The sequence below is a fragment of the Notothenia rossii genome (genome assembly GCF_949606895.1).
Source record: "Notothenia rossii genome assembly, chromosome: 2".
Lineage (NCBI taxonomy): Eukaryota > Metazoa > Chordata > Actinopteri > Perciformes > Nototheniidae > Notothenia > Notothenia rossii.
This window is the reverse complement of record NC_136904.1, coordinates 95,287,067-95,303,416: the sequence shown is the minus strand read 5'-3', so window position 1 is coordinate 95,303,416 and position 16,350 is coordinate 95,287,067. Positions and strand designations below refer to the sequence as shown.

Below are 16,350 nucleotides of genomic sequence, written 5' to 3'. Positions count from 1 at the left end.
GCAGAGTCAGCGTTCCCAGCCTGGACGCCTCGGCTGGTAGAACTGCTGTCTTTAGTAACCGGGCGTCTTCACGGCTCAACCTTTCTCCCTTTCGGATTGTGTGAAACTACATTTTCTGGATAAAGAGAGTTTTGCTTTCCTGAAGAGCAGCCCCCCCGTCGGGCCCCCCCAGGCATCCTTGTGCAGACAAGTAAGTGAGATTTTTTTTTTTTTAAAGTCCTCCAGAGTTCCTCTCACACACATTTAGGAGCCCTTTCAGACACTTTGAGGACTTCAGGGGTCTCCACTGGGTCCCAGCTGAAGGTTATAACGGGACGTCCCAGAATAGCCGCTGATAGCATCGGCTCCTCTGATGGCTTTTTAAGGGAATCAGCAGCAGGGCTATCAGTTCTCCTGCTGCCACATGCTGGCTGTCAATCAAACTGAGGTGTGGCTGGGGGGGGTCGGGTGTTATTTTTAGAGTTTGGTGTCCTGTGTTAGATCACCCCCCCCCCCCCAGGAAGTGTCAGACAGGGGGGATTCTTCACTGAAGCTTTTATTTTGGAGGGGCTTGAACAGCTGTTGGCCTGTCGTTAGGGTTTATAAAGTCATGTGTGATGAGTTTGATGCTTTGATTTAGTCTGAAGTTACTTTCGAGAGTTTCCTGATCTAGATTTTAAGCAGCGTTGATATAAAGTCATTTATTCGTCTTTCCATTTAACGGCTCATTGCTTTAATCCTCCTCTTAAAGTCTCCTTTCAAAAGCATCCATGGACACGGTCTGTGCAGAATGTCAATGCCTTTATTAAACATGGTGCTTAGTATTTAAATGACTTCTTCATGTATTCTCTTAAGGTCTGTTCTTCATGTGGACCAGCAGAGTCACTGTGGTGATAGATAACAGACACAGCTCGGGAGGATCACTAGAAACACACATTTACCATGAAATATGCACATGTTCAATGTTTCCATGCATTCAAATGTACATAAGGAAAGCTCAAAAGGAGAGGGGGGAGTGCATCTCGTTCTGTGAACCACGAGCAAACATACATATCATTTATTTGGAAACTAAGAGAGACCGGAACACAGAAGGACCACGAAGTCTAAAAGTAAAACCCTCAAACCAAGAGAAGGGTATTACGAACAAAGTATTGGTACTGCAGCGTATAGAAAGTACGTTAAGGCAATTCAAAGTACTGCCAATGCTGAGTATTATTAGATATCCTAATTATAACTACTCTATTTACACTGATCTGGTTCATTGAATAAGAAAATTACATATTTCCTAGTTTAGAATATATTATTCATAATCTACAAAGCATTCAAACATTGAAATATAAAAGTAAAAGGACGTTAAACTTGAGTGAATCCTCACCCTGTGATATATTTTTAATAACGCAGTATTAATAAGCTGTGATGTGTTCAGGCGGTGGAGTCATCACATTAAATTTAGCTGTAACCAGATCGGTCTGATGAGGCGTTCAGGGACTCACAGATTTAACTCCTGCAGATTATAACCCGGTCGGCCTGATGAGGCGTTCAGGGACTCACAGATTGAACTCCTGCAGATTATAACCAGGTTGGTCTGATGAGGCGTTCAGGGACTCACAGATTTAACTCCTGCAGATTATAACCAGGTCGGTCTGATGAGGCGTTCAGGGACTCACAGATTTAACTCCTGCAGATTATAACCAGGTCGGTCTGATGAGGCGTTCAGGGACTCACAGATTTAACTCCTGCAGATTATAACCAGGTTGGTCTGATGAGGCGTTCAGGGACTCACAGATTTAACTCCTGCCGATTATAACCCGGTCGGTCTGATGAGGCGTTCAGGGACTCACAGATTGAACTCCTGCAGATGAATCCTGTGCTCTGAAACTTTAAGCATCCTGTGAACTCTGAGTTTCTCAGCTTTCCAAATGACAATGAGAGGTGGATCCAATCAGACATGGGGATGATCAGAAATGTGACTTAAAAGCTGTTTAAATGTCGTCTGCTGGTGAACTTGAACATGTCATGCTGTTTCTGGACTGTTTGTGCTTTCTGTCGTTATGAAGTATGCTAAATATTCATTTAAAATTCCCGTAACGGACCTTCATCAAAACTCTTTAAAAACAAACTTTAGCATCACCTGACCTGTTGGGGTTCATCACTGAGTTCACTAACAGATCGTTATATCATGTAAGGTTGTTTCTACCTGCACAGGTTAGGCCATGTCCACCTCGTTCACACCTCAGAGAGTTTGAGTCTCTGCAGGACGTTCACACCTCAGAGGGTTTGAGTCTCTGCAGGACGTTCACACCTCAGAGAGTTTGAGTCTCTGCAGGACGTTCACACCTCAGAGAGTTTGAGTCTCTGCAGGACGTTCATACCTCAGAGAGTTTGAGTCTCTGCAGGACGTTCACACCTCAGAGAGTTTGAGTCTCTACAGGACGTTCATACCTCAGAGAGTTTGAGTCTCTGCAGGACGTTCATACCTCAGAGAGTTTGAGTCTCTGCAGGACGTTCACACCTCAGAGAGTTTGAGTCTCTACAGGACGTTCATACCTCAGAGAGTTTGAGTCTCTGCAGGACGTTCATACCTCAGAGAGTTTGAGTCTCTACAGGACGTTCACACCTCAGAGAGTTTGAGTCTCTACAGGACGTTCATACCTCAGAGAGTTTGAGTCTCTGCAGGACGTTCACACCTCAGAGAGTTTGAGTCTCTACAGGACGTTCATACCTCAGAGAGTTTGAGTCTCTGCAGGACGTTCATACCTCAGAGAGTTTGAGTCTCTGCAGGACGTTCACACCTCAGAGAGTTTGAGTCTCTGCAGGACGTTCACACCTCAGAGAGTTTGAGTCTCTACAGGACGTTCACACCTCAGAGAGTTTGAGTCTCTGCAGGACGTTCACACCTCAGAGAGTTTGAGTCTCTGCAGGACGTTCACACCTCAGAGAGTTTGAGTCTCTGCAGGACGTTCATACCTCAGAGAGTTTGAGTCTCTGCAGGACGTTCATACCTCAGAGAGTTTGAGTCTCTGGAGGACGTTCACACCTCAGAGAGTTTGAGTCTCTGCAGGACGTTCACACCTCAGAGAGTTTGAGTCTCTGCAGGACGTTCATACCTCAGAGAGTTTGAGTCTCTGCAGGACGTTCACACCTCAGAGAGTTTGAGTCTCTGCAGGACGTTCATACCTCAGAGAGTTTGAGTCTCTGCAGGACGTTCACACCTCAGAGAGTTTGAGTCTCTGCAGGACGTTCACACCTCAGAGAGTTTGAGTCTCTGCAGGACGTTCACACCTCAGAGAGTTTGAGTCTCTGCAGGACGTTCATACCTCAGAGAGTTTGAGTCTCTGCAGGACGTTCACACCTCAGAGAGTTTGAGTCTCTACAGGACGTTCACACCTCAGAGAGTTTGAGTCTCTGCAGGACATTCACACCTCAGAGAGTTTGAGTCTCTGCAGGACGTTCACACCTCAGAGAGTTTGAGTCTCTACAGGACGTTCACACCTCAGAGAGTTTGAGTCTCTGCAGGACGTTCACACCTCAGAGAGTTTGAGTCTCTGCAGGACGTTCACACCTCAGAGAGTTTGAGTCTCTGGAGGACGTTCACACCTCAGAGAGTTTGAGTCTCTGCAGGACGTTTACACCTCAGAGTTTGAGTCTCTGCAGGACGTTCACACCTCAGAGAGTTTGAGTCTCTGCAGGACGTTCACACCTCAGAGAGAGAAGAGTCTCTGCAGGACGTTCACACCTCAGAGGGTTTTAAATCCTCTGATACCCAGGATGTAGGTTCAGCTGGTTCAACAGGTGACAGGAACTCACTATATACAGATTTTACTAGATACAACCAGAGCTAAGGAAATAGAACCGGAGCTAAGGAAATACAACCGGAGCTAACCAGCTGTTTGGAGATGGTGATAGTTGCTTGGAAAGGATGGTCATTAGGAAAGGTCTCATGGCGACGCTTTCTTATTGGACAGAACGGGATAAAGATGGCGCTCATACAGCCCTCTCTACCTCCAAACAAACTCCATTCCTTAAAGTAAGGCTTAATCAAGCTTTTAGAAACCAGTTTTTAAAGGTATTCTAGAGCAGTGCTCACTTCACCTGAAACACATCGTTATATTATCTCCAGCAAACTTCAGAGCCTCATCTGGACTTGCTAATAACACAGAATACGTTAGCACGTTAGCACGTTAGCGTGTCTTCTCTTCACCTGCTGTGTGTTTGTAGAAGGCTACCTGCCTCTCATTTGCTATGAGTTTCGTAACTTGCACTACAAAGACACGCTGCAGCTCCACGAAGCATAAAAAACAAGATCATTCATTTAATTATGTGTGTGTATAAATATACGTGTGTATATAACATGCATTTAGGTAAAAACAATGATAGGAACTTGTGGATGCTTGTAGAGAAAATCTGCTTCAATGCTTCCTTTTTTACCTCCATTAGAAAAGGAAACACTGGAGCATCCTTCACTAAGGAAAGGAGGCGATGCTGTCCCACAATAATAAGAATAATAATAAAGATAAGATAAGAAATACTTGATTGATCCAGAATTTGGGATTTTTTCGCGTTTCAGCAGCAAGGCATTGCACGTAAGTACAAATTCAAAGAGTAGAAATAAACATCTCAAAATAGAAATAGAATTGAAACACCATTGAAAGGTCCCACAATTCCTTGCAGCGGAAACGTTTAAAGTGACGATTACCTCATTCTATGGACGCTTTGTCCGCAGCTTTGGGCCAACCAGGAACCATTAGTTTGAATATTTACCAAATCCAGGGCGGAGCGGAGACGAGCGGGTCTGAAAGCTGCGTCAGAAGTTATAAATGTTGTTTTCAACGATTATAAAAATATGAATTGTGCTGATTCTGCATTTTTGACCAAAATAATGGTGATTCTTTGACGGACCTGGACTATCAAATGCAGTCGAGTCGAGGCCAAATGGTTCAAACCGGACTCAACCAGTTCATCGGGGGGAATCAGACCATACATCTGACATGCTTTGGGTTGTCCACTTCCTGTCCGTCTCTTCTGTGACTTGGGATTACATGATGTGGTTTCTAAAGAACAGCTTTTGTTTTATGGTCTGTTTAACAGAATTGTTATTTTTTACCAAACAAAGTTTTTTTAAAGACAAAAGTTAGTACTTGTCAGTTTTCATAGAATAAAGTTAGTACTTTGTTGTTTTGACGGAACAAAGTTAGTTTGTAGCTGGATTTTAAAAGATCAGATTTAGTTTCAGTGTCTTTTCCAGAAACAAGAACATGTGGCTTTTCGTTGTCTTCACAGTTCAACTTGCTCTCGTTGTTTCCAGAGTACAGACTTAGCACAAAGCTCCAGCTAATACACCCAGCACGAACTGTAGGCCCCTCGTAAAGCAGCCTATAACTGACCCCCCCCCCCCCCCCCTCCAGGGTTGGGTTAAGCAGGTGTTTAATCTGCCCTGAGCTCAGGGGGGGTCATCAGACCCTGTGGACCCCCCCTGATGGTGTGTATGTCAGCAGATCAGCTGTTCAGATCAGCTGTTTCCCCTCACAGCAGGGGGTCTGCAGATCCTCCTCAGTTTCTAACCAACAAGGTCTTATTCCCAGTTCAGTCTGTCAGCAGCTTTAAAGTACAGCCCACATCTTGGTTAGACCTGCTGACCTGGTTTATCACGGCCTTATGTTCAAACCATTTCATTAAGGATTGGATCCCAATCAGAGGGCAGCGTTCACATCAAATATGACTTGATCTTTGGACTCCACTTCCAGAGATAGAATTACTAACAAAGCACTTATATACTAATAAAGGGCTGGCTTATCTAGAGCCAGTTGAGCAGCACTTGAAATGTTTGGCTCTATGAAACCTGATGAACTTATGATTCTGTTTTCTTCAAGGTTGTATCTTCTTGGTCGAATGTACTTATTGTAAGTCTCTTTGGATAAAAGCCTCAGCTAAATGTGATGTAATGTGATCTGCTAAATCCGACCAACATTGATAAAAGCTCTGGTGACAAAACAATATTAGTATTTCTTGCTATCGAATGTTAGCATGAATTGCCCCAAAGGATTACAACCCCGTGAAGATAACATTCAATGAGGCTTGAAATGAAATACTTGTTGTTTATATTCACATGTTTCCAAAGGGCTTCACAACCTGACCTGCATTAACTCTGTCTTTAGAGGAAGACATCTCCCAAAACTCTAAATATGTGACTTCAGTTAAACCGTTGTCTGACTTGTGAGGCTGTTCTCGATCTGTGAGATAAAGATCTACCTCGAAAAGATCTCATTTTCATTAAATTGAACATCTTTGGATATTTTAAAGACACTTTTCTAGTTACTTTGAACCGATGGGATTAACCAAACCATCAATCTGTAAACCAACAGGTTGTTGATAATCAGAACTTCTTAATTGGTCTCGAACTGGGAATCTACGGCAGCAAGAGTTCAGAGTACAGTAGAGAGACTTAGATATTATAATAACAAGTATGCAGGCGTTATGAATAATAAAAACAGATACGCTCACCATGGTACAAACACAAGTAGGATGTTTTAAAGTATAGAATAAGCTGGTACTGTTTACAGATTATAAATATATTAAAAGAAAGGGCGTGTATTGCACATGGTTTTTTATTAACAGAGATATTACTGTTCACTGCTGGTGGAGCTTTCCCAGTTTAAGTCCTATACATGAGAGTAACACCTACTTCACTTCCGGGCGAGAATTACGGCCCCGCCCACTTTTGTGGGAAAACAAAGCTTTCATTTGAACGGCGGTCAATACACATTCTGAAGTTTTTGCCAATCCGATCAGACATTTTTGAAAACCGTGGATTTGTGGATCTTCAAAGAGCCCGATTACGATGGCCAGTCAGGCAAACAGTTACATGAAATCATTGGAAATCGACGATCGGGCTCGATATATGGATAAATTAAAATCAGTAGGCGAGGCCGTCATTTCTCCAGCTGTTACTCTCGTGAGCGAGGCGGGAAATAATTGTGTTATCATGCCAAAAAGCCGCTGTGTCGTTTATTGCTCTTCAAACATTAAAACAAATCCAGAGTTCAGTGTTTCTGAACTTCCTCTAAGAAGAAAGGACAAAGAAGAGCTCTGAGGCTTCAGGCTCGATCGCCGTTCAAATGACAGCTTTGGTTTCCCCCAAAAGTGGGCGGGGCCGTAAAGTGACGTAGATGTTACTCTCATGTATGGACATTGATAGCCTGCTGCCATATCTAACCATACATCGAGCCCGATCGTGATTGGTTGGAAGATGATTGGTTGCTTGATGTTTGTTTCTGATCTGAGTGAATGTGCAGAGTTCTTGCCCTGTTTATACTTCCCTCTGACCGTTTGTTTGTTTGTTTGTTTGTTTGTGTTGCAGGGTGCCGACCAACATGTCAACACAGGCGCCGACGTTCCTGCAGCCGCTGCAGAGCGTCGTGGCACTAGAGGGTAGTGCCGCGACGTTCCAGGCTCAAGTCAGTGGTGAGGAACCTTGACATATCATCATCGTCATCATCGTCATCATCATCATAATAATAACACATTGTATTTTTATAGCGCTTTTCCTAATGCTGAAAGATGCTTTACAGAACATCAGAAACAATACAGAGACACCACACGTTAGCAGTCTGGAGCTCACTGAGGGTCTGAAGGCTTTCCAAACATTGTTCTGGGAAAAAGACTTGATTCATAATTCAGATTTCATGCTAGCTAGTGTTAGCTTTATTTCAAAATCGTTGACCAATCCAACGATTACGCTTTAAATAATAATCAGTCGTGGCGGTGTGGCTTCTCCGTCTCTTCAGGACACAGCAGGTTTCTATTTGGATACACAAGCTGAAACGTAGAGTTTATTTATCCTTTTTCATTTTGATATATCAGCAGTTCCCCAGCGTTTCCAGTGTTTGTGCTAAGCTAGGCTAACGATGTCCTGTAACAGTGATGCATTATATGACCTGGTTCTGGTTCTCTGCAGGTTCTCCTGTAACAGTGATGCATTATATGACCTGGTTCTGGTTCTCTGCAGGTTCTCCTGTAACAGTGATGCATTATATGACCTGGTTCTGGTTCTCTGCAGGTTCTCCTGTTCCTGAGGTGAGCTGGTTTCGTGATGGCCAGGTTCTCTCCGCCGCCGTTCTGCCCGGCATTCAGATCTCGTCCAGCGATGGCCGTGCTGTTCTGAGGATCCCTGCTGTGACCGCCGCACACAGTGGGAGGTTCTCCGTCAGAGCGACCAATGGAGCCGGACAGGCCACCAGCACCGCAGAACTACTCGTCACAGGTGAGGCTGGATCACCTGAGAGGCAGGAAACTACTGCAGAGAGACAGAGAGGCAGAGAGACAGAGAGACAGAGAGGCAGAGAGGCAGAGAGACAGAGAGACAGAGAGGCAGAGAGACAGAGAGGCAGAGAGGCAGAGAGGCAGAGAGGCAGAGAGACAGAGAGGCAGAGAGACAGAGAGGCAGAGAGGCAGAGAGGCAGAGAGGCAGAGAGGCAGTAAACTACTGCAGAGAGACAGAGAGACAGAGAGACAGAGAGACAGAGAGGCAGAGAGACAGAGAGGCTGAGAGGCAGAGAGACAGAGAGGCAGAGAGACAGAGAGGCAGAGAGACAGAGAGGCAGAGAGGCAGAGAGGCAGAGAGGCAGGAAACTACTGCAGAGAGACAGAGAGACAGAGAGACAGAGAGGCAGAGAGACAGAGAGACAGGAAACTACTGCAGAGAGACACTTAAAAAGACATTAACGATCCAAAACAACCTCAAAGAGACACAACATGACTGCAAACAGAGAGGAATTGACCACAGAGACATGAAACAACATCAGAGACACAAACACAAAGACACAAGAAAGGAGCATACAAAAAGGAAAGACAACAAATGAAACCCACAAAGACACAAAGACACAGAGACGAAGAGACACAAAGGTCACAAAGAAGACATGGAGCAACCAGAGAGCCAGGCAGAGACATGAGGTCATGCTTTGTGTTGCTGAGTGTCTAAATGTGTCCTCTCTGAGAGCTCCATGCTGTGATAAAACAGATATAGAAGCAGCTGCTGCGGCATAGCTTTCCTTAACAGGAACACGCTCAGCCACAGATCCACTGCTTCACTCTGCAGTGCCTTCCAGCTAGAGACCGCTGTGTGAGATCTCTATACGTCAAATCACGGTCCTGCAGACCTCTTGGGGTTAAAGTAGCAGAAGTCCTGAGCATCTGGTCCGACTCTGTTTTGTGCTCACACATTTTGAAACACGTGGCATCTTGAGATCTGTCTCCCCCAACTGGTCCCAGGGTCTGAGTCCTGGTCTGGCAGGAAGTGATGCTTGATGGTGCAGTGATTAGAGCCCCAGTTTAATTAATGATATCCCCCCACAGCGGAGACAGCCCCTCCCAGCTTCCTGCTCCGCCTCCAGAGCTCCACGGTGCTCCAGGGCAGCCAGGTGAAGCTGGACGTCAGAGTCTCAGGTATCCCCCTCCCCCAGGTGAAGTTCTTCAGGGAGGGGGCGGAGATCCAGAGCTCGCCAGACTTCAGGATCCTGACAGAGGGCGAGATGCACAGCCTGCTGATCGCTGAGGCCTTCCCCGAGGATTCTGGGAACTATTCTGCCACCGCCACCAACAGCAGCGGTAGAGCAACCTCCACCTGCGAGCTGCTGGTGCAAGGTGAGGGAGTCTTCCCAGCAACAGGACACAGACATGTAGAGAACTGTAGATCTATAGATCTACAACTGAAGCAGCAGCCTGGTGTTTTAGTTTGATCTCTGAGCACCCAGGACATCATTAGCCTAGCTTAGCATAAGGACGGGAAACAGGGGGAAAGGTTAGCCTAGCTTAGCATAAAGACGGGAAACAGGGGGAAAGGTTAGCCTAGCTTAGCATAAGGACGGGAAACAGGGGGAAAGGTTAGCCTAGCTTAGCATAAAGACGGGAAACAGGGGGAAAGGTTAGCTTAGCTTAGCATAAAGACGGGAAACAGGGGGAAAGGTTAGACTAGCTTAGCATAAACACGGGAAACAGGGGGAAAGGTTAGCCTAGCTTAGCATAAGGACGGGAAACAGGGGGAAAGGTTAGCCTAGCTTAGCATAAAGACGGGAAACAGGGGGAAAGGTTAGCTTAGCTTAGCATAAGGACGGGAAACAGGGGGAAAGGTTAGACTAGCTTAGCATAAAGACGGGAAACAGGGGGAAAGGTTAGCTTAGCTTAGCATAAAGACGGGAAACAGGGGGAAAGGTTAGCCTAGCTTAGCATAAAGACGGGAAACAGGGGGAAAGGTTAGCCTAGCTTAGCATAAAGAAGGGAAGCAGGGGGAAAGGTTAGCCTAGCTTAGCATGAAGACACCACAGGGGGAAACTGTTAGCCTAGCTTAGCATAAAGACGGGAAACAGGGGGAAAGGTTAGACTAGCTTAGCATAAAGACGGGAAACAGGGGGAAAGGTTAGACTAGCTTAGCATAAACACGGGAAACAGGGGGAAAGGTTAGCCTAGCTTAGCATAAGGACGGGAAACAGGGGGAAAGGTTAGCCTAGCTTAGCATAAAGACGGGAAACAGGGGGAAAGGTTAGCTTAGCTTAGCATAAGGACGGGAAACAGGGGGAAAGGTTAGACTAGCTTAGCATAAAGACGGGAAACAGGGGGAAAGGTTAGCTTAGCTTAGCATAAAGACGGGAAACAGGGGGAAAGGTTAGCCTAGCTTAGCATAAAGACGGGAAACAGGGGGAAAGGTTAGCCTAGCTTAGCATAAAGAAGGGAAGCAGGGGGAAAGGTTAGCCTAGCTTAGCATGAAGACACCACAGGGGGAAACTGTTAGCCTAGCTTAGCATAAAGATAGGAAGCAGGGGGAAAGGTTAGCCTAGCTTAGCATAAAGATGGGAAACAGGGACACTGTTAGCTTAGCTTAGCATAAAGACATGAAGCAGGGACACTGTTAGCTTAGCTTAGCATAAAGACATGAAGCAGGGACACTGTTAGCTTAGCTTAGCATAAAGACATGAAGCAGGGACACTGTTAGCTTAGCTTAGCATAAAGACATGAAGCAGGGACACTGTTAGCTTAGCTTAGCATAAAGACATGAAGCAGGGACACTGTTAGCTTAGCTTAGCATAAAGACATGAAGCAGGGACACTGTTAGCTTAGCTTAGCATAAAGACATGAAGCAGGGACACTGTTAGCTTAGCTTAGCATAAAGACATGAAGCAGGGACACTGTTAGCCTAGCTTAGCATAAAGACATGAAGCAGGGACACTGTTAGCTTAGCTTAGCATAAAGACATGAAGCAGGGACACTGTTAGCTTAGCTTAGCATAAAGACATGAAGCAGGGACACTGTTAGCTTAGCTTAGCATAAAGACATGAAGCAGGGACACTGTTAGCTTAGCTTAGCATAAAGACATGAAGCAGGGACACTGTTAGCCTAGCTTAGCATAAAGACATGAAGCAGGGACACTGTTAGCTTAGATACAAATATAACTTTATATATTTAGTTCCAACAATTTCTATAAATTGTACATTTCTGAATTGTATAGACAAAATAAAAATGTCTTTCCTTTAATTTAAAACTTTGATCTCAGAGAGTTTAAATGTGCTTCTGGTCGGAGATAACCAGCTGTGTTTCCCCTGCGTCAGAAATCTAATGAACGTGTTTCTGTTTCCCGCTGCAGGTGAGGAAGCCGTGCCGGTGAAGAAGACCAAGACGATCGTGACGTCTCAGATGGCCGCCTCCTCCCAAAGCACCGTGCAGAGGGTGAGAGAGAACACACTGAGAGAGAACACACTGAGAGAGAGAGAGAGAACACACTGAGAGAGAGAGAGAGAACACACTGAGAGAGAACACACTGAGAGAGAACACACTGAGAGAGAACACACTGAGAGAGAACACACTGAGAGAGAACACACTGAGAGAGAGAACACACCTGAGAGAGAGAACACACTGAGAGAGAACACACTGAGAGAGAGAACACACTGAGAGAGAACACACCTGAGAGAGAGAACACACCTGAGAGAGAGAACACACCTGAGAGAGAGAACACACCTGAGAGAGAACACACTGAGAGAGAACACACCTGAGAGAGAACACACTGAGAGAGAGAACACACCTGAGAGAGAGAACACACTGAGAGAGAGAACACACTGAGAGAGAACACACTGAGAGAGAACACACCTGAGAGAGAACACACTGAGAGAGAACACACAGAGAGAACACACTGAGAGAGAGAGAGAGAACACACTGAGAGAGAACACACTGAGAGAGAACACACAGAGAGAACACACTGAGAGAGAGAGAGAGAACACACTGAGAGAGAACACACTGAGAGAGAACACACTGAGAGAGAACACACACAGAGAGAACACACTGAGAGAGAGAGAGAGAACACACTGAGAGAGAACACACTGAGAGAGAACACACTGAGAGAGAGAACACACTGAGAGAGAACACACCTGAGAGAGAACACACTGAGAGAGAGAACACACTGAGAGAGAGAACACACCTGAGAGAGAACACACTGAGAGAGAGAACACACCTGAGAGAGAGAACACACTGAGAGAGAACACACTGAGAGAGAACACACAGAGAGAACACACTGAGAGAGAGAACACACTGAGAGAGAGAACACACTGAGAGAGAGAACACACCTGAGAGAGAACACACTGAGAGAGAGAACACACCTGAGAGAGAGAACACACTGAGAGAGAGAACACACTGAGAGAGAACACACTGAGAGAGAGAACACACTGAGAGAGAACACACCTGAGAGAGAACACACTGAGAGAGAACACACTGAGAGAGAGAACACACTGAGAGAGAGAACACACTGAGAGAGAACACACCTGAGAGAGAACACACTGAGAGAGAGAACACACTGAGAGAGAGAACACACCTGAGAGAGAACACACTGAGAGAGAACACACTGAGAGAGAGAACACACTGAGAGAGAGAACACACTGAGAGAGAGAACACACTGAGAGAGAACACACTGAGAGAGAGAACACACTGAGAGAGAACACACTGAGAGAGAGAACACACTGAGAGAGAACACACTGAGAGAGAGAACACACTGAGAGAGAGAACACACTGAGAGAGAGAACACACTGAGAGAGAGAACACACTGAGAGAGAACACACTGAGAGAGAGAACACACTGAGAGAGAGAACACACTGAGAGAGAACACACTGAGAGAGAACACACTGAGAGAGAACACACTGAGAGAGAGAACACACTGAGAGAGAACACACTGAGAGAGAGAACACACTGAGAGAGAACACACTGAGAGAGAACACACTGAGAGAGAGAACACACTGAGAGAGAGAACACACTGAGAGAGAACACACTGAGAGAGAGAACACACTGAGAGAGAGAACACACTGAGAGAGAACACACTGAGAGAGAGAACACACTGAGAGAGAACACACTGAGAGAGAACACACTGAGAGAGAGAACACACTGAGAGAGAGAACACACTGAGAGAGAACACACTGAGAGAGAGAACACACTGAGAGAGAACACACTGAGAGAGAGAACACACTGAGAGAGAACACACTGAGAGAGAGAACACACTGAGAGAGAACACACTGAGAGAGAGAACACACTGAGAGAGAGAACACACTGAGAGAGAACACACTGAGAGAGAACACACCTGAGAGAGAACACACTGAGAGAGAGAACACACTGAGAGAGAGAACACACTGAGAGAGAACACACTGAGAGAGAACACACTGAGAGAGAGAACACACTGAGAGAGAACACACTGAGAGAGAACACACTGAGAGAGAACACACTGAGAGAGAGAACACACTGAGAGAGAACACACCTGAGAGAGAACACACTGAGAGAGAGAACACACTGAGAGAGAGAACACACTGAGAGAGAACACACTGAGAGAGAACACACTGAGAGAGAACACACTGAGAGAGAGAACACACTGAGAGAGAACACACTGAGAGAGAACACACCTGAGAGAGAACACACTGAGAGAGAACACACTGAGAGAGAGAACACACTGAGAGAGAGAACACACTGAGAGAGAACACACTGAGAGAGAGAACACACTGAGAGAGAACACACTGAGAGAGAACACACTGAGAGAGAGAACACACTGAGAGAGAGAACACACTGAGAGAGAGAACACACTGAGAGAGAACACACTGAGAGAGAACACACTGAGAGAGAGAACACACTGAGAGAGAGAACACACTGAGAGAGAGAACACACTGAGAGAGAGAACACACTGAGAGAGAACACACTGAGAGAGAGAACACACTGAGAGAGAGAACACACTGAGAGAGAGAACACACTGAGAGAGAACACACTGAGAGAGAGAACACACTGAGAGAGAACACACTGAGAGAGAACACACTGAGAGAGAACACACTGAGAGAGAACACACTGAGAGAGAGAACACACTGAGAGAGAACACACTGAGAGAGAACACACTGAGAGAGAGAACACACTGAGAGAGAACACACTGAGAGAGAGAACACACTGAGAGAGAGAACACACTGAGAGAGAGAACACACTGAGAGAGAACACACTGAGAGAGAGAACACACTGAGAGAGAGAACACACTGAGAGAGAACACACTGAGAGAGAACACACTGAGAGAGAACACACTGAGAGAGAGAACACACTGAGAGAGAACACACTGAGAGAGAACACACTGAGAGAGAACACACCTGAGAGAGAACACACTGAGAGAGAACACACTGAGAGAGAACACACTGAGAGAGAGAACACACTGAGAGAGAACACACTGAGAGAGAGAACACACTGAGAGAGAGAACACACTGAGAGAGAACACACTGAGAGAGAGAACACACTGAGAGAGAACACACTGAGAGAGAACACACTGAGAGAGAACACACTGAGAGAGAACACACTGAGAGAGAACACACTGAGAGAGAACACACCTGAGAGAGAACACACTGAGAGAGAACACACTGAGAGAGAGAACACACTGAGAGAGAACACACTGAGAGAGAGAACACACTGAGAGAGAACACACTGAGAGAGAACACACCTGATATCAGAACCACTCTCATCCTCTTTAACCCGTTAAATACCTGAACAACCTGGAGGAGATCAAGTAATCCCCTTGGAGGAACTGGAACAGACGTTTTTCTAACATCTCCTAACATCTTCTACCCAAAGTATTCCTTAATAAGATCTGCAGACCTGTCCTCAGCCGCAGCCCCCTGTAACACATGTTATCATAATGATCTGCTCAAGCTGAATGCTGTCCCTGTTTCTCTGCAGAAGATGGAGGCCAGCTTCCAGTCCTCCTCCATGATGGAGATGCATGTGGAATCAGGAATGATGACCCAGCATCTGTCTCACAAAACCCCCCCGAGGGTTCCCCCCAAACCCACCTCCCGCTCCCCTCAGTCCCAGGTCTCTAAGGTGGGGGGGGGCCGGCAACAGTCTCCTTCACCTGTCCGTCACGTGAAGGGCCCACACCCCGCCCCCGTCAGGTGACACAAACACACTTTATTACTAAATATACTTGATGTACTTATACTTATAGGCAGAGATGGCAAAAGTACACACATCCTTTACTCAAGTACACGCATCCTTTACTCAGGTAGAAGTACACGCATCCTTTACTCAGGTAGAAGTACACACATCCTTTACTCAAGTAGAAGTGCACACATCCTTTACTCAAGTAGAAGTACACACATCCTTTACTCAAGTAGAAGTACACGCATCCTTTACTCAAGTAGAAGTACACGCATCCTTTACTCAAGTAGAAGTACACATATCCTTTACTCAAGTAGAAGTACACACATCCTTTACTCAAGTAGAAGTACACACATCCTGTACTCAAGTATAAGTATACACATCCTGTACTCAAGTAGAAGTACACACATCCTGTACTCAAGTAGAAGTACACACATCCTGTACTCAAGTAGAAGTACACACATCCTGTACTCAAGTAGAAATACACACATCCTTTACTCAAGTAGAAGTACACACATCCTGTACTCAAGAAGAAGTACACACATCCTTTACTCAAGTAGAAGTACACACATCCTGTACTCAAGAAGAAGTACACACATCCTTTACTCAAGTAGAAGTACACACATCCTGTACTCAAGTAGAAGTACACACATCCTGTACTCAAGTAGAAATACACTCATCCTGTACTCAAGTAGAAGTACACACATCCTGTACTCAAGAAGAAGTACACACATCCTTTACTCAAGTAGAAGTACTCACATCCTGTACTCAAGTAGAAGTACACTCATCCTTTACTCAAGTATAAGTACACACATCCTGTACTCAAGAAGAAGTACACACATCCTTTACTCAAGTAGAAGTACTCACATCCTGTACTCAAGTAGAAGTACACACATCCTTTACTCAAGTATAAGTACACACATCCTGTACTCAAGTAGAAGTACACAC

The 16,350-nt window shown here is 45.5% G+C and overlaps 1 protein-coding gene across 1 annotated transcript in view; it reads left to right on the top strand.

The window, feature by feature from the left end:
• The window catches only part of ttn.2 (titin, tandem duplicate 2), a 260,191-nt gene continuing 243,841 nt past the window's right edge, over nucleotides 1–16,350 (top strand). Inside the window, 6 exon segments of the mRNA XM_079665865.1 lie at nucleotides 1–190; nucleotides 7,337–7,440; nucleotides 8,036–8,239; nucleotides 9,331–9,618; nucleotides 11,612–11,694; nucleotides 15,202–15,416. Coding sequence (XP_079521991.1) covers nucleotides 7,350–7,440; nucleotides 8,036–8,239; nucleotides 9,331–9,618; nucleotides 11,612–11,694; nucleotides 15,202–15,416 — 881 coding nt within the window. The 5' untranslated portion in view covers nucleotides 1–190; nucleotides 7,337–7,349.